Source organism: Neoarius graeffei, chromosome 23 (genome assembly GCF_027579695.1).
Source record: "Neoarius graeffei isolate fNeoGra1 chromosome 23, fNeoGra1.pri, whole genome shotgun sequence".
In the NCBI taxonomy this organism is placed as follows: Eukaryota; Metazoa; Chordata; class Actinopteri; order Siluriformes; family Ariidae; genus Neoarius; species Neoarius graeffei.
This window is the reverse complement of record NC_083591.1, coordinates 44,263,712-44,287,399: the sequence shown is the minus strand read 5'-3', so window position 1 is coordinate 44,287,399 and position 23,688 is coordinate 44,263,712. Positions and strand designations below refer to the sequence as shown.

At 41.0% G+C, this 23,688-nt stretch overlaps 1 protein-coding gene across 2 annotated transcripts in view; it reads right to left on the bottom strand.

Moving 5' to 3' along the window:
• The window catches only part of chico, a 76,911-nt gene that overhangs the window by 30,831 nt on the left and 22,392 nt on the right, over nt 1-23,688 (bottom strand). For both annotated transcript variants that reach the window (XM_060906219.1, XM_060906221.1), the window contains exons 2-3: nt 10,009-10,106; nt 3,093-3,156 (exon numbers count right to left, since the gene is read on the bottom strand). In XM_060906219.1, coding sequence (XP_060762202.1) covers nt 3,093-3,156; nt 10,009-10,106 — 162 coding nt within the window. The remainder of the gene's footprint in view (nt 1-3,092; nt 3,157-10,008; nt 10,107-23,688) is intronic.

Genomic DNA, 23,688 nt, shown 5'->3' with positions numbered 1-23,688 from the left:
CCGTGACTGCAAACGCCCAAGCGAGTACTACTTGATTATCCGTCCGTGTAAAATGAGCATAATAAGATGCACCATGTGTGGGTTTATGAACGCGGTCATACAAAACTGCTGAACCAGTACAATAACTGACATTTCAACATAGTAATGCTGGATAAGTGTCTCATTTAAACATGAGAAAAGCAGGTTCAGATTCTCTCCAGCGTGCTTCATTAAACTGCATTACAGATGTGCTTACAAAGCTATCGCACACCTGGAACCATTCTTAATGAGAACTATACCAGCAGGACCATACCCCCGGATGATAAACAGATGATTATTAAATGATTCAAACTCAAGCCCAGTGAGGGGTTGAACATGGACCAGCGTTAAAGCAGCTCTCTTAACATCTAAACGTTGCTTTAAAAGCTCAGCGCTCAGTTTGCATTCTGTCCCTCATGCAAATGACTTTGGGATCGAAGTGTCCACCAAATGAAAAGATGTAAATGGAATGAACACATTTGCACTTTTAGTTTTCGAGTTTCTTGGACGGTCTTGAACTTTAATTCACATCTGAGCTGAATATGAACAGTAACAGGTCATTTCTCACTCACCTCCACCAAATATATTAGTCCAGAATTCGTAAGAGATCGTACTGAAAAATGCCATAGCTATGAGGTGATTTACTGCATTGTGGCATTTTAAAAATATGATTAATGTAGGGTTTTGATAGATAGTTAACAGTTATTCCACTCAATCGGGTCGTACATGAGCTGATAGCCGACGAGGCGCTATATCAGATCATGTATGACTCAATTGAGTGGAATAACCATTTTATTCTATCCATGTTCACTGGATTTTGAGAAACAGAGCATTTTTACTTTTATTTTTTGCAAATTCGATAAATAAAATCTTTATACAAAATATCCGACAAAATAATTTTCGCTGGCGGCACGGTGGTGTAGTGGTTAGCGCTGTCGCCTCACAGCAAGAAGGTCCGGGTTCGAGCCCCGTGGCCGGTGAGGGCCTTTCTGTGCGGAGTTTGCATGTTCTCCCCGTGTCCGCGTGGGTTTCCTCCGGGTGCTCCGGTTTCCCCCACAGTCCAAAGACATGCAGGTTAGGTTAACTGGTGACTCTAAATTGACCGTAGGTGTGAATGTGAGTGTGAATGGTTGTCTGTGTCTATGTGTCAGCCCTGTGATGACCTGGCGACTTGTCCAGGGTGTACCCCGCCTTTCACCCGTAGTCAGCTGGGATAGGCTCCAGCTTGCCTGCGACCCTGTAGAACAGGATAAAGCGGCTAGAGATAATGAGATGAGATAATTTCCGCTTAGAATGTAAACAAACTGGCGAAATGACAGGAGCAATTTGTGAAAAATGCTAAAATAATAATCCTTGGGGGGCGTCGTGGATAAGGCGCCATACCATGAATCCGGGGACCCGGGTTCGATTCCGACACGAAGTCATTTCCCGATCCCTCCCTGTCTCTCTCTCCTGCTCATTTCCTGTCTCTACACTGTCCTATCCAATAAAGGTGAAAAAAGCCCAAAAAATATCTTAAAAAAAAAAAATAATAATAATCCTTGAAAAAAAAAAAAAGATACGTTCGTACCATCAAATACTTTTATTCCATATTTTGTTGCTTTTTTATATTTTTTTTAGTTTTGTTTTCGAGTAGAGTTTTTATTTCATCCTCGGTTGGTTCAACAACACGCTCCGCCATTTTGTTTTCTCTACTCACGGTATATGAGCTGATATCCTAATAGTAGAGTAGCCAATCAGAGCGCGTGATTGCTCATATCCAGTGAATGTGGATAGAATAAAGATAGATAGGTTTCCCCTCCAGCTATTGATTTCAAATCACACACACACCAACATAGGCAAATAAAGTCTCTGTCAACTCCATCATCTGGCCCCGACTGTCCCCGAGCACATCGGACAGTGTCAGTAATATAAGGGTTGGTTTTAAATAAATAAATAAATAAAAAGCGAAAGTGCTGTCAGCTGGCAAGTGACTGAAGGGAGCTATGTTTCGGGGGGGGCGCGTGGCATGTCGCCTCCCTGTGGATAACGTATGATGAAAAACACGGTTTAATTCTGTGTTCGGTTTCTAAATCGACAGGAAGATAGAATTCCTTCACTGTTGCTTGTTCTGAGATTCTTCTCGACTCTGTTCAATTGTAAATCAAGTTTTGTGCTGAAGTAAAGGCTAAAGGGAGTCCTAATACCTCTTTTGAGTAATTCTATGCTCAAATAACCTTCCATAAGCTCAAACTAAAGACGTTTATTTGAGCTTGATGGTGCACAAAATCAAGTCTCTTATCATCAGATGCTGGAGTGGAGCCCAAATTTTATATGTAATGGAGAGGCCTCGCTGTATCTGTACAAATGTTTGAATTGTGCCAGTTTGGGTGGTATAAACCTGTTTTAAGTCCACTTTGATAAACCGGTAACTAAGGAAAAAATATAGACGAAGAAAAAGTGAAGAATATTTCTTCAACTTGATTTTTCAAGGAAAAAAAAAAAGTGGAGAATATTTTTCAGAACCCAGCAGGAACGCTGTGTAAGATATTATTGGTACTGAAAGTTCTTGTTGCTCCTTTTTGTTTCCACTGACATCCTCCTCCTGTTTTCTAACCTGCGTGACTGAAGTATCGTATAGTTTCACCATCATTTCCTGGATACCTGCTGTTTTCGGTCATGCCCCGTCCTCCTAGCACGATTTGGCATTTTTAATCCGAACTTCTTCGAACCGCAAAGTGAACTTTCAAGCCTGTATTTATTCATCTTTATTCACGAGAAAGGCTGCTGATACTTTATATCACTAACCATGGACAAGAACCACCTTCGAAAGATGAAGCCTTTATTTATTTTTCGATTATATCGTCCCGTGTGTCACCATGTTCAAATCCCCCAGCAGAAACTGATGAAAGGAAGAGCAACCGGATTCATGATTCTGAAGCTCGTGGCCAGAAAAGTGCACTAAAACGTGTAAGCCATGGGCACAGCTTTTTGAGGCGAAGACTTGGCTCTTGGTGATTTATGACAAACATGCCATCCATCTTCCCAGTAAAAGGACAATTTTCCTTTCATCTAAACGTCAAGGATTTACTCACCATGATGTAGTGACGCTGCATCTCTGATTTCTCTGTGGCCAGTTTATCACACTCCAGCTTTAGACTGCGGCAGGAGAGGAAGGAATGTACACATGCACGCACACACACACACACACACACACACACACACAAAAGGGGGGGGAGAGAATAGAGAGAGAACTTTACGAAGTTGTTCGCCAAGTCAGCACATAGAGTAAATACAGTAATACTTTTCCACTGAGTAAAAAGCCTTGAATAGTAATCTGGATGTGTGTGCAAGTGTGTGTGAGGCACCGCTGAAACGAACCATGCCAGTGTGTATACATATCAGGTAAAACATTTACATTTGAGCCTGAAGTTACTGTGAAGGGGGGAGGTGTCGCTTGCTCACTCGTGCGCACACACACACACACACACACACACACACACACACACACACACACTCTCTCTCTTTCACACATTCGCTTGCTTAAACACACACACACACACTTTTCTTCAGGCTGTCATTTCCACTTCACCTAATCCCTCTTCCCCGAGAGAGAGAGAGAGAGAGAGAGAGAGAGAGAGAGAGAGAGAGAGAGAGAGAGAAAGAAAAAAGAGAGAGAAAAAAGAAAGCTACATTTCTATCACCATGACAACCGGATCTCACCGTCCCTGCCACCTGGTCAGTCCTGAACAAGCGAGAAATTATTGCTTGAGCAAAGAATGTAAATGTTTATCCAGGTAACGAAGGAAACCAAGCGCAACTTTGTCTTTCCAACATCCAGGCCTTAAATGTACCGCAGAAAGGCGGCAGCCGACGTGACATCTCAACACTCATCTCTTCTTCGCCTCCTTTCATCGTTCCACTTGTCCATCAGGGCTGGGTGACGTTCAGCTGAAGCAGCCCCTCAAATGTCCTTCGTCTTTCAGTGACTTTGACAAATAAAAATGAAAAGAAGAAAAAAAAAAAAAAAGAAGCTCTTTTTCTGTGGTGACCCACATTTCCAGAGTGTCTATAAAAAGGCACACACTCTCGGGATGTGGAAATGAATCATGCTGTTCCAATAGTATTCATGATCAGGACGAATTCAAAATAAAAACACCGTTTACCAAATACGGACGAGTCACGGAATACGGATTCACGGAAAATAAAAAAAAAATAATACAAAAAAAAGAAAAAAAGTACGGATCATATAAATCACAGATAGGTGATATTTTCTGTGAAATATCAATAGTAAATTAATAAACATATATAAGTCGGTAAGATATTTTAATGATGAACTTCGGCAGTCTAAACATTTAACCGCTTTAGACTTCTTAAATTTTTATCTGTGATGCAACATCTGTAGGAAATCAGTAACCAATCCGTAATATACTGAAACGTCCGTGACCAATCCGTAAATTATTAGCATCCGTATTAAAATCCGTAACCGCGCCATACTCTGTATCCTTTTTTATTATAATTCATTACTGACCATCCCTACTCATCCCCACCCATTTCCTACATCAGTCTTTGGGTGAAATATGCAAACTTCACCCCTTTTGGCAAAAACGCCATTTCAGAGTTGTGTTCTGTGGATATTATTAGACGTTCCACATCTCTTCTTAAAAGACTCGTCTGCCGATTAGCGAATGGGTCGACTTACTTTATCTGACGCTTCTAGCTCCATCATGTAGCTACCATCGGCAGATACCGTCACCATGGAGACGTTTTTGTGACGTCCATGTCATTGTTCTGTAGACTCATAGCAAAGTCTGTAAAATTAACCACCCGTGATGCATCATCTAGGCGGCACGGTGGTGTAGTGGTTAGCACTGTCGCCTCACAGCAAGAAGGTTCTGGGTTCGAGTCCAGTGGCCTTTCTATGTGGAGTTTGCATGTTCTCCCAGTGTCTGTGTGGCTTTCCTCCGGGTGCTCCGGTTTCCCCTACAGTCCAAAGACATGCAGTTAGGTTAACACGTGGCGGCCTTGGGCTAAAGTGCAATTGAGCAAGGCACCGAACCGCCAACTGCTCCCTGGGTGCTGCCCACTGCTCTGGGTATATGCTCACTGCTCACTTGTGTGTGCATGCGCGTGTTCACTGCTTCAGATGGGTTAAATGCAGAGGACGAATTTCACCGTCCTTGAATGTCCATGTGACAAATAAAGGCTTCTTCTTCTAGGTTCTTGACCCGGTTCTGTTCAGGATTCTTTGAACCTCGGTGCTAGCTAGCAACCTGCTCACGTTTTCACCAGTTTTAAACGGAACTGTTGTAATCAAGGATTTGTCATGAACGGAGAGAGTTGCACAATTACAACAGGAGTAAACAGTAACAGCAGGATGGCAGTGTGCACTGATCACCTCTGAGCCTTGCTTCGGTTATGACAGATATTTGTCCCATTTTTTTTTTTCCTGAAGATGCATCCTTTTCCATTGCTGCACTCCGCTTCCTCTCCAAACTAATGACAAGCCCACTGATGTAATCATGGTTCGAGCTGGAAAAACTAGCTGTGTTTTGGTTCCTTGGTTAACTTTTCAGATTATAAACCAAGTTATTTTGCATTAAAATAATATGCATTAAAACAAATGAATTTTTGTCGTGTGTTTTTTTTTTTTACACCATATTAATTAATGCACATGCTCTACATTTTTATAAATGTACTGCACTGACTTTTTAAAATGCTTTGCTTTTTTTTTTTTGCACTTTGCAGGGTATTCAGGGAGGCTGGGGGATGTAGGATTAGAAGTATTTTAGTGTTGAGAGTTTTGTTTGGATGTTTTAGCGGCTGCTATATTTATTTGCTGCCTCTCGCACCCTGTAAGTGGGAGTTTGGCTCGTGGGGGCATGTGCTCTATTGGGCATGGAAGGAGTAGTCAGGAAATGGGAATAGGGTCACGGGTATTGTTATGTTGTCTACTTTTTCCATTGTAATTTTTGTGTCTGCCATGTTATGTTTACCTCCCCTTCTCAGTGTAGTATTTTGCTTGCGTCTCCCTGCCCTCCCCTACCTATTGTTCTTGTGTCTACCTGCTGCAGGGACTACGGATGGAAATTAGCTAAACGCTATACTCTGGTGCAATACATCTTTTCTCACATATTTGAGTTCAATATCTGTCGTACATGGTCCCTGAGAAATACGCAAATAAAATAAATAATTGCTTCGTCAAAATGCTCTGAAAAGTTCAAAATTTAGTGCACAAACAAGAACGGAACCCATTCCCTGTTGGTGGAAAAGGGGTAACAGAGACACAGACAGCCATCCACACCTATTGGAATTTTTTTTTTGTAGCCAGTTGACTTAACCTGCAAGTCTTTGGACTGTGGAGGAAACCAGAGCACCCGGAGGAAACCCACGCAGACACGGGGAGAACATGTAAATGCCACACAGAAAGGCCTCAGTCAGTTGCAAGGTTCGAACCCAGAACCTTCTTGCTGTGAAGGGACAGTGCTAACCACTACATCACTGCCCCCATTTCAAACAGGTGTTTTTACTTAGTGGTGTTGTTATATAGTTTTTTTTTTTTTAAGCCAGATCACTTGATGATGCACATACTGGTAAACGTGTTCCTGAATGGTGATGACTGGTGTAGAGTCTGAATAACAAAACATATGACTGGCGGAAAAAAAAAAAAAGTTTTGTTACTTGCACAACTAACTTCCAACTTGAAAACTGAACAGAGAGTAAATAAGAACACGAAAGCTTTTCCAGAATGCTGGTTTATTACAAAACATAAAAGAAACCAACAACTTTTTCCTGCTAAACTGTGGAACGATGAGTGGATTCAGAAACCACAAAGCAACAACAAAAATTTCCAACTTAACGCAAGTCTCCGTACCAAATCGCCCCTAAATTACTAAGCAGTATGGAAGACGCCACCATAGACTTTTAAATCAAAACAAAACAAAGGTTGTGGACTGAAAGTTAAATTCCAACTGATATCAAATTTTCCAACAGACACTGGTTTTCTGTTCCTGAATGTCAAATGGTAGTGTACGAGGTTATTAGTGCACTTTGGATGTTCTAACACAATACTATAATTGGGACTCGCCCTGTTTGTTTGCTTAAAAAAAAAAAATCTCTGATGCCCCTTTTCCACCAAAGCAGTTCCAGGGCTGGCTCGGGGCCAGTGCTTAGTTTGGAACCGGGTTTTCTGTTTCCACTGACAAAGAACTGGCTCTGGGGCCAGAAAAACCGGTTCCAGGCTAGCACCAACTCTCTGCTGGGCCAGAGGAAAGAACTGCTTACATCAGCGGGGGGGGCGGAGTTGTTAAGACCAACAACAATAACAAGACCGCGAAAGATCGCCATTTTTAAGCAGCGAGAAACGGCAGCTGTACAAACGTGAAGTCATCCATTATTATTATTATTATTATTATTGTTGTTGCTGCTGCTGCTTCTTCCGTGTTGTTTTTGCTTCAATATTCGCGCCAAGGTTTAAGCAAACATAGCGACGTAACTGACGTATACAGCGACATAATGACGTATACAGCGATGTAATGACGTGGCACCGCGAGCGGAAAAGCAAACTGGTTCTCAGCTGGCTCGCAAGTTGAACGAGTTGTGAACCAGCACCAGCACTGGCCCCGAACCAGCCCTGGAACTGATTTGGTGGAAAAGGGGTATCTGTGAAGACAAGTTAAAGGACAATTCTGCATGGATCCGAGGGAGCGTAAGACATTACTGATACACTGAACTAAATGTCTTCATAAAACAAAATCAACAAGATTTCAAGATTCAGTGAACTCTGGACTGAAAACCAAAAACCAAGTGCTGGATTAAATGTTAATTAGCGTATCGTTTTGCAGTATACTCAGGAAATATTAGATTTTCTTTTTTAGCATTAAATAAAAGCAGAATAACTACAAGGAGAAATTTATGATGGTGTATTAGGGTCACTATAGGTATAAAAAAAATAAGTTGTACATTTGTGAGAAAAAACTTGGATATTATAAAGTCCGAGATTATAAAGTCATAAATTTGCAAGGAGAGAAAAAAATCCTTGGAAATTCAGAGGGAAAAACCCCTCAGAAATTTAGAGGGAAAAAAAAACCCTCACAAATTCCAAGAAAAGAAAAAAAAAAAACCTCAGAAATTCCGAGAAAGGGGAAGAAAAACCCTCAGAAATTCAAGAAAAGAAAAAAAAAATCTCAGAAATGTGTGTGTGGGGGGGTTTCAAAATCCATGGGGGGGAACCCTCAGAAATTCTGAGAAAAAAAAAAAAAAAAAACTCAGAAATTTTGAGGGGAGGGGGAAAAAAAAAGTTCAGAAATTCCGAGGGAAAAAACCCAAGGGGGGGGGGATCAGAAATTCCAAGAAAAGGGGAAAAAAGCCTCTGAAATTCAGAGAAAGGAAAAAAAATCCCTCAGAAAAAAACTCAGAAATTTAGAGGGGAGGGTGAAAAAAAAAAGCTCAGAAATTTCGAGAGAAAAAATCTGGGGGGGGGGGATCAGAAATTCCAAGGAAGGGGAAAAAAAAAAAAAAAAAAACTCTGAAATTAAGGGAAAAAAATCCCTCAGAAATTCCAAGAAAAGAAAAAACCCTCAGAAAAAGCCTCAGAACTTTTTTTTTGGGGGGGGGGGGGGGGGGGGGGGGGGTGTCCAAGGGAAAAAACCCGGGGGGGGGGGGGGGGGGGAGTCCAGAAAATCCGGGGGGTTGGGGGGGGGCAAGCCCTCAAATTCAGAGAGGGAAAAAAAAAAAAAACCCTCAACAATTCTGAGAATAAAAGGTCAGAAATTCCAAGACTGAGGGTTTTTATTCCTCAGAATATTACCCTGGCTCAGCTCCTTTTTTTCCTTTTAAAAACAAACAAACAAACAAAAAAAAAAACCAACAACGGCACTAATACACTGTCACAGAAAATTCAACTGGATATTATTATTACCGAAACTGAGCTGCCAATAAATAAAACCAATAATATAAAACAAACTATTATACACCCTTTCCATATTGACCAGAATGTCATAGTTTTATCTGTCGTTTAAAAAGAAAGTCCTTGTGTGAATTTTTTTTTTCTTTTGGTCAATTTTTTCTGGATGTGTGTCCATTTTTGCAGAAATATTTCTGTGGACAAAATTTCCATGCATTGCTTATCGGAAAATGTAAAATATTGCTAGAAACAGTCCTGTACAAAAGTCTTAAGAAACTTATATTTTTTTAAATACAAAGTGTTGTTGTAGATGTGCATTTTCTGACTTCTGTATTTCTAAAACAAGAGGAAAAAAAAAAGATTTCCAAACATTACTTTTTCAACAACAAAAAATAAAAGAAATATTAGAGAAAAATGTTTGTCAATAAAGAAAGCAACATATGACGCAACTGAAACTTAACAAAACATGAATTATTGGCGAAAACAGAACGAAGAGTGCGACGGTCAAAATCTCCAAAAGAACTGTGTGAGGTTCTCAGAGATGCTCAGGAAAACCTACCAAATAACTTCCTTATAAAACTGAAAAAATTGTACCTGAGACTAAAGATGATTTTTTTTTAATTGAAAAAAAAAGGATGTCGAATCAAATTGTCTTTGCTTCATTTATTACTGTTCACTGCACTTTACAGTATATTTTTAAAAATAGAAATATTTAATTTAATTATTTTTGAAGGCATCTTTTCTTTACATGTGCCTAAGCCTTTTGAGCCGTACTCTACAAGCAACAAGCATTTATTCAGAAATAAATAAATAAATAAATTTTAAAAATTTAAAATTCTGTACAGTTTGTCACAAAACTATAATATAATATATTTCCTGAGCAATTTTTGCTTTTCCATGATTTATCCGATACAAACGCAGTGTCGTTGCTGATATCGTTCCCTCTGTATGCGGCAGTATAAAGTTTCAGGCTTATTATCATTATTCAAATCCATTCAAATACAAAATATACAAGTTAAATCTAAGTACAGAGGTAAAATGGAAATCTTTAGCTCATTTAAATGCAATTTGAATGTTACACTCCGGTAGAATCCTGGCTCACATACCTGTGATATTGTGCTTGGAGAAACTGGAACTCGTCTTTAATGCGGTCGCATGAGTCCGACGTGGTGAACTTTAGCGGTTGTGCTGATTGAGACGCGGCCTGGAAAAGAATAAAAAGATTTTTAGGATTGTTTAGACATGCAGATATATCGCTGTCAACAAATATGAAATGAAACTTTGATTATGTCTGTGAATGCTGTCTTGGATGGGAACCATGCAAAGTCATTTTGCACACCAAGTTACCCCAAGCTGACTGCTTCCTGAACCGCTGGGGTAGCTGGGGATATTGTGTATATGTAGGTATACAGTGTTATTTAAAAAGAAGTTCCTGTTTGAAAATGATGAAATTGAAAAATTATTCAATAAACAAGGGCCAGGAAGTGGGAAAAAAATAAATCAATGAATCAACGAGTGAATGAATCAATTAATCAAATCCAATGACGTGAAAAGATCCTGACAAGTTCCTCGTTCCTAATGCAGGGTTAATTTAACACCAGATTCTTTATTTAAATCAATTTTGTAATAAAATATACAGTTAATCAATTACAAGTATTGATATTTAACAGTCATTCCATGAAATTGAGTCGTACATGAGCCGATAGCCAATGAAGTGCGTAGCACCGAGTCAACTATAAGCCATGTATGACTAGATTGAGTGGAATAACTGTTTTATTCTATCCACATTCACTGGATTTTGAGAAACGGAGCATTTTTATTTTTTGCAAATTCAATAAATAAAAAATTTATACAAAACATCCGACAAAATTATTTCTGCTTAGAACATAAACAAACCGGCAAAATGACAGGAGCAATTTGTGAAAAATGCAATAATAATAATAATAATAATAATAATAATAATAATAATAATTCTTGGGAAAAAAAAAGATACGTTCTTACCATCAAATACTTTTATTCCATATTTTGTTGCTTTTATTGTTGTATTTTTGGGGGATTTTCTTCTTTAGGGTTTTTTGGTGGTTGGCAAAACCAACTTAAAGGTGGATTACTGCCACCGACTGGGCTGGAGTGTGGAACAGGAAATATTCGAGGGGAAAAAAAAACAACAAACCCTCCCCCAACTCTATATTCTTTTAGTTATCTTGGTTTCTTTTAAATACTTGATAAAGTGATGTAGCTGACTTGATGTGCTCCGCCATTTTGTTTTTCTCTACTTATGGTATATGAGCTGATATCCTAGTAGTAGAGTAGCCAATCAGAGCGCATGATTGCTCATATCCAGGGAGTGTGGATAAAATAATATAGATGCGATACACTCCAAAAACATGCATCCTGTTAAACGATCACAATATTAAATCACATTATTCCCATTTATATTCCACACCTTGGATATCATTATCTATAGACATTAAAATAAATGCCATACGACGTAAAAACCGCCTTGAAAACTGCTGAATTCAAACAACACCAGCAAGTAAATGTTTTCAGCGTCTGAAATATTCTGTTTGTTCTTTTTGAAAAACATGACTTTTTTTTTTTTAATTGTTCCATGAATGCAGCAGCCAGAGTACATGTATCTACTAAACCATCATCCCTGCATGTGCGGAGAAATCCTTTTCCATATGAATCTGCATCTGCTGCATAGGTCAGATCTGTGGTGTGTGTGTGTGTGTGTGTGTGTGTGTGTGTGTGTGTGTGTGTGTGTTAAAGCAGTTTATCCCTTGCAGTATTCTGTTGTGTCCCCCACAGCTGGTGTAGCCCACTGTTCCTCCACACAAAAGTTCATACAACCCCGATTTCAAAAAAGTTGGGACAAAGTACAAATTGTAAATAAAAACGGAATGCAATAATTTACAAATCTCAAAAACTGATATTGTATTCACAATGGAACATAGACAACATATCAAATGTCGAAAGTGAGACATTTTGAAATTTCATGCCAAATATTGGCTCATTTGAAATTTCATGACAGCAACACATCTCAAAAAAGTTGGGACAGGGGCAATAAGAGGCTGGAAAAGTTAAAGGTACAAAAAAGGAACAGCTGGAGGACCAAATTGCAACTCATTAGGTCAATTGGCAATAGGTCATTAACATGACTGGGTATAAAAAGAGCATCTTGGAGTGGCAGCGGCTCTCAGAAGTAAAGATGGGAAGAGGATCACCAATCCCCCTAATTCTGTGCCGACAAATAGTGGAGCAATATCAGAAAGGAGTTCGACAGTGTAAAATTGCAAAGAGTTTGAACATATCATCATCTACAGTGCATAATATCATCAAAAGATTCAGAGAATCTGGAAGAATCTCTGTGCGTAAGGGTCAAGGCCGGAAAACCATACTGGGTGCCCGTGATCTTCGGGCCCTTAGACGGCACTGCATCACATACAGGCATGCTTCTGTATTGGAAATCACAAAATGGGCTCAGGAATATTTCCAGAGAACATTACCTGTGAACACAATTCACCGTGCCATCCGCCGTTGCCAGCTAAAACTCTATAGTTCAAAGAAGAAGCCGTATCTAAACATGATCCAGAAGCGCAGACGTCTTCTCTGGGCCAAGGCTCATTTAAAATGGACTGTGGCAAAGTGGAAAACTGTTCTGTGGTCAGACGAATCAAAATTTGAAGTTCTTTATGGAAATCAGGGACGCCGTGTCATTCGGACTAAAGAGGAGAAGGACGACCCAAGTTGTTTTCAGCGCTCAGTTCAGAAGCCTGAATCTCTGATGGTATGGGGTTGCATTAGTGCGTGTGGCATGGGCAGCTTACACATCTGGAAAGACACCATCAATGCTGAAAGGTATATCCAGGTTCTAGAGCAACATATGCTCCCATCCAGACGACGTCTCTTTCAGGGAAGACCTTGCATTTTCCAACATGACAATGCCAAACCACATACGGTAGTGCATCAATTACAGCATCATGGCTGCATAGAAGAAGGGTCCGGGTACTGAACTGGCCAGCCTGCAGTCCAGATCTTTCACCCATAGAAAACATTTGGCGCATCATAAAACAGAAGATACGACAAAAAAAGACCTAAGACAGTTGAGCAACTAGAATCCTACGTTAGACAAGAATGGGTTAACATTCCTCTCCCTAAACTTGAGCAACTTGTCTTCTCAGTCCCCAGACGTTTACAGACTGTTGTAAAGAGAAAAGGGGATGTCTCACAGTGGTAAACATGACCTTGTCCCAACTTTTTTGTTGTTGTCATGAAATTTAAAATCACCTAATTTTTCTCTTTAAATGATACGTTTTCTCAGTTTAAACATTTGATATGTCATCTATGTTCTATTCTGAATAAAATATGGAATTTTGAAACTTCCACATCATTGCATTCCGTTTTTATTTGCAATTTGTACTTTGTCCCAACTTTTTTGGAATTGGGGTTGTACATTCACAACACAAAGTGGCTAAAAATGACACATTTACAGGTTGAAGTTGTACAAAATGCTGCAAACTGGAATCATAAAACGTTAATCTTCATATTTGTTTTTCTTAAAGCTGTACTGCATTTCAGATTTTTCAAGTGTAGGTCATAAAAAGAATTTTCCCTGATACACTATTATTTTTGTTTAGTGGACAGAAAGGTGCTGAATTTGAATCACAGGCTTCCAATTTTATTTGTTAAAAAAAAAAAAAGAACAAATCAATGAATTTAAGGCCACGAGGCCCTAAATTCTCCGCTATTTTTTCCTGCTTCACCATGACCCAATTCAAGATACTACGTCATGCATGACGTGGTGGGCTTTCCCTATTCACGCAAGGCATTGTGGGATACAAATTTGAAACAGGAGAGAAAAATGGAGGACGTGAGTGTGCCAGTGAAACGTGAAAGACCGACTACAGTAACGGAAAACGAGAAGAAAAGACGCTGTATTGCGAAGGAAAGGAAACGCAGGACCAAACTAATAAATATCGGCACTCAGCGAGCACCTCGGTGTGATCAGCTGTTCGTTTAACAACAGAATGATGGAGTTGTCAGTGCACGGTCAGAGGTAAACCTGCGCATGCGCACACACATGGACTTCCTCTGTCTGCTTGACTGCGCAAAGCGAGCGATTTCATGCGCATTATTTGCTCAGGACAACCGTCAAATTAAATAACTTCCCAACCACAGAATGGCCTGATATTTTGTGAGATATTACAGATATAAACATAAATCACAATTACCAAATTTCAGAAGGAACTGAATTTCACAGATTTTATGAAATCGAAAGGCTGTTTAGCTTTAAGTGTTTAATTTAAAAATGAATGAGGTAAAACTCAAAGATTATTTACAAATCATGGTTTTCAGTTTTAAATTCAACATACTGTCCCAACTTTTTCTGATGTGTGTGTGTGTGTGTGTGTGTGTGTGTGTGTGTGTGTGTAATATAAGTGTAATATCAGGAACAATGTTTCATCCATAATGTACACCTGAAGAAGAAAAAGAATTAAACTGAATGAATAGACCCCTTCGCATGTCTGTAAACAAACCGACCGTTGCCAGGATGCGCGCGCAGCCTGGACTCAGAAACAATGGCGCTGCCCATAGACCGGCATTATGAGCTGTCAGATTATGCAAAACAATTGTCGTTACAAGATCGAGAATGCTACATAAATAAGTTAACTCTAACAAGTGGACATCGCCTACCGGACCCGTATTTAATTAAAGAGTGGACGGACGATGTTAGTAAGTTCCCTGGTATACAATGGCCAGATATATACTCGTACCTTATTGACAAGGCTTCAGTGTACACCCACGAAAAACTTCGTGCCTACAAGTCTTTAGACGCATATGATTGTTATGTGCGGGCATGTACAACTTGATTAACAATGGGACATTCATATTCATTTTGTTTTAATCAAATTATGCCAGTGATGTGATGGCAATGTGGCTTTAGCTACAACAGCAAATACCAACACTAAACAGCAATTTGCAGGAGGTAATGGCATGAAAGGAATGATAGTGTAAAGAGTGCAGCTAAGAGAAATCAGAGCTGCGTAAAAAGCGAGAGGCAGAGAGCAGAAATGAAACTGAACGGGGCGGGAGCTAGGTTAGAGCAGTCAACGTAAGTTGGCATTTAGAGTGAGGGCACACAATTTTACCTTTCCATCCTTGCTTTAAAATTGTGATTTTCGGCATACACAAATAATGATGGCACAAAATCTGGACTGCTTGAGTCAAGCGAGACCTCTCCTACAAACAGAACTGCATGCAAAGCTAAGTTAACATGCTAACATACTGTGGTAGGGGTGAGGGGGTTTGTGATGAGGGTGATGAAGATGATGATGATCTTGTGCTGCTAGGATTTTTTATCCCCTCTTATGCTGCTATATGACTGCACTGTCTGTGTATTTTTAACTTTTTATTTATTTATTTATTTATTTAGTCGATTAGTAACAACACTTTTACTTTCATAACATCCCCCCCTTTTGTATCTATCTTGTATATATCCTTTAGTTTTAACTTTGGTCCTGTGTTTGTACGCATGTCGTCTATTCTTGGATACATGTTGATTGTGTGGTGTATTGCTGAATTTCCCCATTGTGGGATAATAAAGGGCATACTTAGGCCAAATCCCACCCCTTGGACCAATCCCTTGGCCCTTCCCCTCCATTTTGCGCGTTCACGTGAAGGGGTAGGGGTATCCCAATCCCAGTTAACGCGGAGGGGTAGGGGAAGGGGTAGGGCTTCTGTACCCCTCCAAACGGAGATTTTCCTGGAGCTGACTCCGAACGAAGGGGTTTGAGTGATTTCCCACAATGCCATGCGGATTTCAGCGAGATTTCATGCGGATTTCAGAAAGATGGCGGTTCCCGCGGCAAAAGATTGTCATAAATGTATTTTCTCCATTATTTACGTGTTTTAAGTTGTTATCCAGAGGAAACACGCCGCTTGATTCGCTTTCGAGCTGAGAATGAGCAGCGATTTCTGAAATCTAAGCTGCTGCTAAAAAGCTTTGGGAGTGAGTATTGTTTTCGGTTGCTTTACTGCATACGTTTTGTTCTGTTATTCTCGCTTTTATTGTTTACATGAGTGTTCTGACACCTCATTCTGTCGGATGTGGTGCACGAAGCGCCAAAGATATCCCATTCAGTGGTGTTAGTTAACAAATCACACCCTGCCAGCAGAGATTTCTGGCTCTGACTGTAGCGGCTGGTCGCAGCCAATGACGCATTTGGTCGCGTTTTGCTAACGTAAACGCTGACGGAGGTACGCGATGACGTATGCGATCGTTGAAGGGCTATCCCAATACGTAAGGGTTGAATTTCAAGCCCTATCCCTTGTAGCTCAGTTTCAAGGGGAAGGGCCAAGGGGAAGGGGGAGGGGTAGAAATTAGAATTGGGATTGGGCCTTACTTACTTACTTACTTAACAATATTCATTACATTGTGTAACTATGACCCAGCTAATCAGACAAACGTTACCAAAGTATTTTGCTACATCAATAAACGAAGACTAGAAAGAATAAAAAAGAAAGATTTAATAAATAGCCTGATCTTACCTGTGATGAAGTGGGCGCTGCAAACCCGCGCATTTTTGATAGTGCTTTCATCCCAGTCTACACGTTTGATGGCTTGTAGCCATAGACGTCGGCGATTTTTTTGGAATGGGTGAGATCCTGCTGGAATTCTGTACATTTTAACCCCATCACTGCTACGATTCTGATACCCGACAACACAACAACTAGGCATTTCTGAGTCTTTTTTGGGTATGCACGCGCAATTTCCTCTTACGTATGAATGACGTTTACTGTGAAGGGGTCTATTCATATCCTACTTTTTAAATTTGATGATAAAGTACACGGTCTAAGAGACACAAATATTGCGGAACAGAGTGATGACAATTTTGAGATCTGTGTCTCTATTTTGTTCTATGGAAGGTTGGTGGTTTTAAGTGGGAAGCAAGAGGTGTGTGTGTGTGTGTGTGTGTGTGTGTGTGTGTGTGTGTGTGTGTGTGTGTGTGTGTGTGTGTGTGTGTGTGTGTGTTGCTAGGGGACTCCGCTGAAGCCCTCAGTTATCCCACTCCTGCTCTCCTACCATTAGAAATCAATTAGAGCACCGTGCTGCAAAAAATCATCAGCCTCACCTGTGACCCACACACACTCCTGCTTCAAAGGAAAGAGCAGAAAGAATGAGCTGAGAGAGAGAGAGAGAGAGACTGCCAGAAAGAAAATAAGAGAAACTGAATAAAGAATGGAGAGAGCTTCAGTGTGAAAGAGAAAGAAATGGAGAGATCGAGATTGCCATTTTCCTGCAGGCCCTTTTCTCATGCTAATGAAGGGCTTTGGCCTGTGTGACCCAGACATCTGCTGCTGCACTGTGTGTCGCGCGCACACACACACACACACACACACACACACACACACACACACACACACACACACACACACACAACACCATGTTCTTGAGGACTCCTTTGTTTCGTCAAATAAGGGCACTATGTATATGTGTGTGTGTGTGTGTGTGTGTTGGAGGGGGACACTTTCACAGGAGGAAATCTTTGAGTAATTACTCTTTTTGAACGCAGCGTGCATGTGTGTATGCACGCCATGCTTTGACAGGATGACTGATCTCAGTACAATTATTGCTTGTTTTGTGTGTGCGCACGTGTGCTCATAAAAACACTGGAAGGACTGTGTACAGAGAAAGCTATGGCACTCAAACCTTTTCACTATGGAAAAAAGCTGTGTGTGTGCGCGCGCGCGTATGTGTGTAGTTAGCGTTTTCACACTTGCCAGAGGAGTTCCTGCATAAAAACATGAATTTCAACAAGTTTGCTTTAAACAAGCAACATAGTTTTGCATGAAATTTCCCAAATCCTGACCTCAGTGTGACGGTGGACAAATTTTATTAAGTTCCATGGACACTTAGGATGGGATTTGCTCAATTCCCATCTGACACATTTATCCCAAAATCATATGATTGGTTGAAGGTGTCGAGTCATTTTTTTTCCTGACTGTAATGCCAAGTGCAATACAAAATCACAGGTTTCTATTAATATGATCGCTCGAATACGTTATCGTTGCTATAGTAATCACATACAGCGAGTCCTGTGGTGGACACGCCACTTAAACTAAGACCAATAATAAATCTCATCTCATCTCATTATCTGTAGCCGCTTTATCCTTCTACAGGGTCGCAGGCAAGCTGGAGCCTATCCCAGCTGACTACGGGCGAAAGGCGGGGTACACCCTGGACAAGTCGCCAGGTCATCACAGGGCTGACACATAGACACAGACAACCATTCACACTCACATTCACACCTACGCTCAATTTAGAGTCACCAGTTAACCTAACCTGCATGTCTTTGGACTGTGGGGGAAACCGGAGCACCCGGAGGAAACCCACACGGACACGGGGAGAACATGCAAACTCCACACAGAAAGGCCCTCGCCAGCCACAGGGCTCGAACCCGGACCTTCTTGCTGTGAGGCGACAGCGCTAACCACTACACCACCGTGCCGCCCCCAATAATAAATGGATTTTAAAATATGTTATTTAACAATTAAAAACCTATAAACGATGATATGGTGACGTTTCAAGATGCTGTTTGTTTCCAGTCTCCAGTGTCAGCGATTTGTAACAGCCAGGAGATTTTCTGCCAAATCATCTTGTGCTTTCGAGTTTTTTTTTCTTTTCTCGGGAACACGACGCGCTGCGTTTTCACAGCTTACTAAATTCAAGATGGAGGATAAAAAGCGAGACTGGTGAGAGAACAACGTTAACATTTATAGCGGCTGTAACGTAACTGATGATAGGAACGAAGTTCAAAAGGCCGACGAGTTTTTCCATTCAGTAATAATATAATCGCAGTTTAATTCCTGTGGTAGAAGAAAAATAACACTTCATATCAGTCCACATCCCACCACCACCCCCCATTATTCATTACTTTCCTGTTGCACTAGTCACGTTTATAATTACATTGTGAATGAAAGTGTGTTGTGTTAACTCCCTCAAAACAGCTCTTACACGCTTCTGATGTCTCGCATAACTTTCCAGCAGACCAGGACCGAGATCAGTAATCACCCGGCAATCAAAACACTGACTAAACACGGACTCCAAGGTCTTTAATCACAGTGAGACACGTTTCATGCTAGCAGAGTTTATCAAATAGGGAGCCAAGACAACAAAATTAGATAGATAGATAGATAGATAGATAGATAGATAGATAGATAGATAGATAGATAGATAGATAGATAGATAGATAGATAGATAGATAGATAGATAATGAAAAAAGCAAAGAAGGTGGCAAAGAAGGCAATAAAGAAGGGAAAGAAAACAGCAAAAAAGATGAAGAAGTGAAGTAGGCGGCAAAGTAAGCAAAGAAGAAAAAAGGCAAAGGTGATGAAGGCAAAGTAGGAAAAAGAAGGCGGCAAAGAAGTAGAAGGTGGCAAAGAAGAAGAGAAGAAGAAAGTGAAGTAGGCAAAAAAGGCGAAGTAGTTAGTTGTGAAGAAGGCAAAGTAAGCAAAGAAGTAGGTGATGAAGAAAAAGATGATAAAGTAAGCAAAGAAGAAAAAAGGCAAATAGGTATAAGGTGATAAAGAAAAAGGTGGCAAAGAAGCAGAAGGTGGTGAAGAAGAAGAAGAAGAAGAAGAAGAAGAAGAAGAAGAAGAAGAAGAAGGCAAAGAAGAAAGTTGTGAGGAAGGCAAAGTAAGCAAAGAAGAAAAAAAGGCAAAGTAGAAGAAGGTGGTGAAGAAGAAGGCAAAGAAGTAGGTGATGAAGAAAAAGAAGAAGGTGGCAAGGAAGCAGAAGGTGGTGAAGAACGTGAAGTAGGCAAAGAAGGCGAAGTAGAAAGAGGCGGCGGCAAAGAAGAAGGTGATGAAAAAGAAGAAGGTGGCAAAGAAGCAGAAGGTGGTGAAGAAGGCAAAGTAAGCAAAGAAGAAAAATGGCGAAGAAGAAGAAGAAGAAGGCAGCAAAGTAGGCAAAGAAGAAAAAAGAAGGCGGCAAAGAAGTAGGTGATGAAGAAAAAGAAGACAAAGTAAGCAAAGAAGAAAAAAGGCAAAGAAGTAGAAGGTGGTGAAGAAGAAGGCAAAGAAGTAGGTGATGAAGAAAAAGAAGAAGAAGGTGGCAAGGAAGCAGAAGGTGGTGAAGAACGTGAAGTAGGCAAAGAAGGCGAAGTAGGCGAAGAAGAAAGAGGCGGCGGCAAAGAAGAAGGTGATGAAAAAGAAGAAGGTGGCAAAGAAGCAGAAAGTGGTGAAGAAGGCAAAGTAAGCAAAGAAGAAAAAAGGCGAAGAAGAAGAAGGCAGCAAAGTAGGCAAAGAAGAAAAAAGAAGGCGGCAAAGAAGTAGGTGATGAAGAAAAAGAAGACAAAGTAAGCAAAGAAGAAAAAAGGCAAAGAAGTAGAAGGTGATGAAGGCGGCAAAGTAGGCAAAGAAGTAGGTGATGAAGAAAAAGAAGAAGGTGGCAAAGAAGCAGAAGGTGGTGAAGAAGAAGAAAGTAAAGTAGGCAAAGAAGAAGAAGGTGGCGAAGAAAGATAATTAGGCAAAGAACAATAAAGTGAAGATGGTGTTGAAGAAAAAGAAGAAGGAAGCAAAGAAGGAAAAGGTGGAAAAGAAAACCATCCAAAGACTTGCTGCCCTCAAGTTTTGATTTTGCCACAAAGGGTTAATTTTGTATCTCAGTTTCCTTTTCTCTTGTCCATGGAAACTGTTCCTTTTTGAAAACATGCCAGAGTCATTTTGGATCCTGTATCTTTTAATCTACACATTTCTGGTTGGTTTTGTGAATTCAGCCTTTTTTTTTCACGACTCCCATTGTGTTAAATGCTGAAGAATAATGTAGTGGTATCAGAGCTGATGCTGGTCTCAAACACAGATCAGATATCAGATTCTTTCATGTGAACACCGACACAATCTCCATCCATCCATCCATCCATCCATCCATCCATCCATCCATCATCCGTAGCTGCTTATCCTGTTCTACAGGGTCGCAGGCAAGCTGGAGCCTATCCCAGCTGACTATGGGCGAAAGGCGGGGTACACCCTGGACAAGTCGCCAGATCATCACAGGGCTGACACATACACTACGTTCAGACTGCAACCTGAAACGACCCATATCCGATTTGTTGTGAAATCCGATTTTTTTGTTAGGCCGTTCACATTACCAATTATATGAGACTTGTACAGTATGCGATCTCCAATATGAACGGAAAACGACCCAAAAGTGTCCCGCATGCGCAAATTGACACGTAATAAGCACATCTACGTAATACGTAAACAAAAAAAAAAGCACACTCTTCAAGTTTGCAAGTAAAGCATGGAGATGAGGCGAGACCTGGCGATGTGGTTTTTGTGGCGGCGGCGGAACTCACACAATAATCTGATTAATGTGGGCAGCAGACTAATGAGACCGAAGGTGTCAAATTACTGGAAATTTCCAGAACAATCTTATAAGCTTGTAATACAGGATGGTTTAAGTTATAAATCAGTTATAGAAACTGTTTTATTTAATCAGGCTAACAGATCAACATCCAGGTCCCTACCAAATCCACCATTAGCTTGATCAATTCTATAAAAGTCTATTTAAATTCTGAAAACTGTACAAATGTTGTTGTTTTCCACCAAAGAGGCGGGATTAGCCAGTGCAGAATAGTGACGTTTGTCTCTTGTTGATGACGTGTAGGTCGCATGAATGCGACCTGTCCGGTCAGACTGCAGTCGCATGTGAAAATAACGGATATCAATGGATGCATCGGAATTAGGACCACATATCCAAGCGGCCTGGGTCGTATGTGAAAAAAATCGGATCTGTGTCGTTCAGATTGTCAATAACAAATTGGATACAGGTCGCATATGGGCAAAAAAAATCGGATATGGGTCGTTTCAGGGTGCAGTCTGAACGTAGTCTTAGAGACAACCATTCACACTCACATTCACACCTACGGTCAATTTAGAGTCACCAGTTAACCTAACCTGCATGTCTTTGGACTGTGGGGGAAACCGGAGCACCTGGAGGAAACCCACGCGGACACGGGGAGAACATGCAAACTCCGCACAGAAAGGCCCTCGCCGGCCACGAGGCTCGAACCCGGACCTTCTTGCTGTGAGGCGACAGTGCTAACCAAAGACACAATCTCGTAAAAGGATATTAAGTATTACACCAATCCCATTAATAAAAAAGATAAATCACCCAATATCAGATACAGATCCTATACTCACAGCCCTACATTAACAAAATCGAGTCAGCAAGTTCCTGTCTTTAAGGTTGCTTTCAAAAAAAAAAAAAAGTTGCTTTTTTCTCCCCAAGATTCAGGGCCGTTTGCGTCCACAGTTCAGTCCATTTGGCAAAGTGAGAAGTTGTTTTCGAGTCAGGGAGCAGGTCAGAGAGCTGATCTCTGTTCCTCTTGGAAACAGTGCTCTGGGGTCTGCTTCAGGTGCGAGTAACAGGGTTGGATCAACACGTCACGTTACTTCCTGTTTCTACTTTCAGGACGTTATTATGGTTACTGAGGTATAAAAACCAGACTTGTCAGACTGCAGGACTGTATTTAGCTCAGCTTTGTGGCACGACTGCTTGCACTGAGAGGGTTCGAAACCATTTTGCAAACCTGTGTGCGCGAGACGTATGAAATGGCACAAATCAGAAGGACGTCTCCAACGTGAAAGCAAACCTGAAATTATGAGAGCCTCCTCCAAATAAGACCAGAGTGTTTTTTTTTTATATTCGCTGAATAACTCTGATTAATTCCTTACACACACAAAAAAAAAAAAAAAAAACACGCACACACTTCAGCCTTTAATACACGCTCTGAAAAAAAAAATGTACACTCACTGGACACTTTATTAGGAACACCCATCCACCTGCTGTTTCATGCAGTTATCTAAAATATCAGCCGATCCCTTGACAGCAGCACAATGCATCAAATCACGCAGATACAAATCAAGAGCTTCAGTTAACTTTCACAATGTTCAAACATCTCATCTCATTATCTCTAGCCGCTTTATCCTGTTCTACAGGGTCGCAGGCAAGCTGGAGCCTATCCCAGCTGACTACGGGCGAAAGGCGGGGTACACCCTGGACAAGTCGCCAGGTCATCACAGGGCTGACACATAGACACAGACAACCATTCACACTCACATTCACACCTACGGTCAATTTAGAGTCACCAGTTAACCTAACCTGCATGTCTTTGGACTGTGGGGGAAATCGGAGCACCCGGAGGAAACCCACGCGGACACGGGGAGAACATGCAAACTCCGCACAGAAAGGCCCTCGCCGGCCACGGGGCTCGAACCCGGACCTTCTTGCTGTGAGGCGACAGCGCTACCCACTACACCACCGTGCCGCCTGGTCAAACATCAGAATGGGAAAAACTGTGATCTCAAAGTGTGACTTTCACTTCATGTTGACACAGAATGGTGCGAAAAACAAAAACACCGAGTGAATGAGCGGCAGCTCTGTGGGTGGAAACAAACGCCTTGTTGATAAGAGAGGTCAGAGGAAAATGGCCAGATTGGTTTGAGCTTTCTTGCCAGGAAAGATATAGCAACTCTTTACAACCGCGGTGAGCAGAAAAGCATCTCAGCGTGCAACAGGAGAAGACCACATTGGGTTCAACTCCTGCAGCCAAGAACAGGACTCTTACAATCAAGAACAAGTTCCTATTAAAGTGGCCGGTGAGTGTATTGTTATAACGTGATCAGTTTGTATGTCGTAATAACGTGAAGAACATCTTAGCATACTAATATTTTCACATAACATGATACTGATCCTTTTTCTGGCGTGGCAGCAATACGCT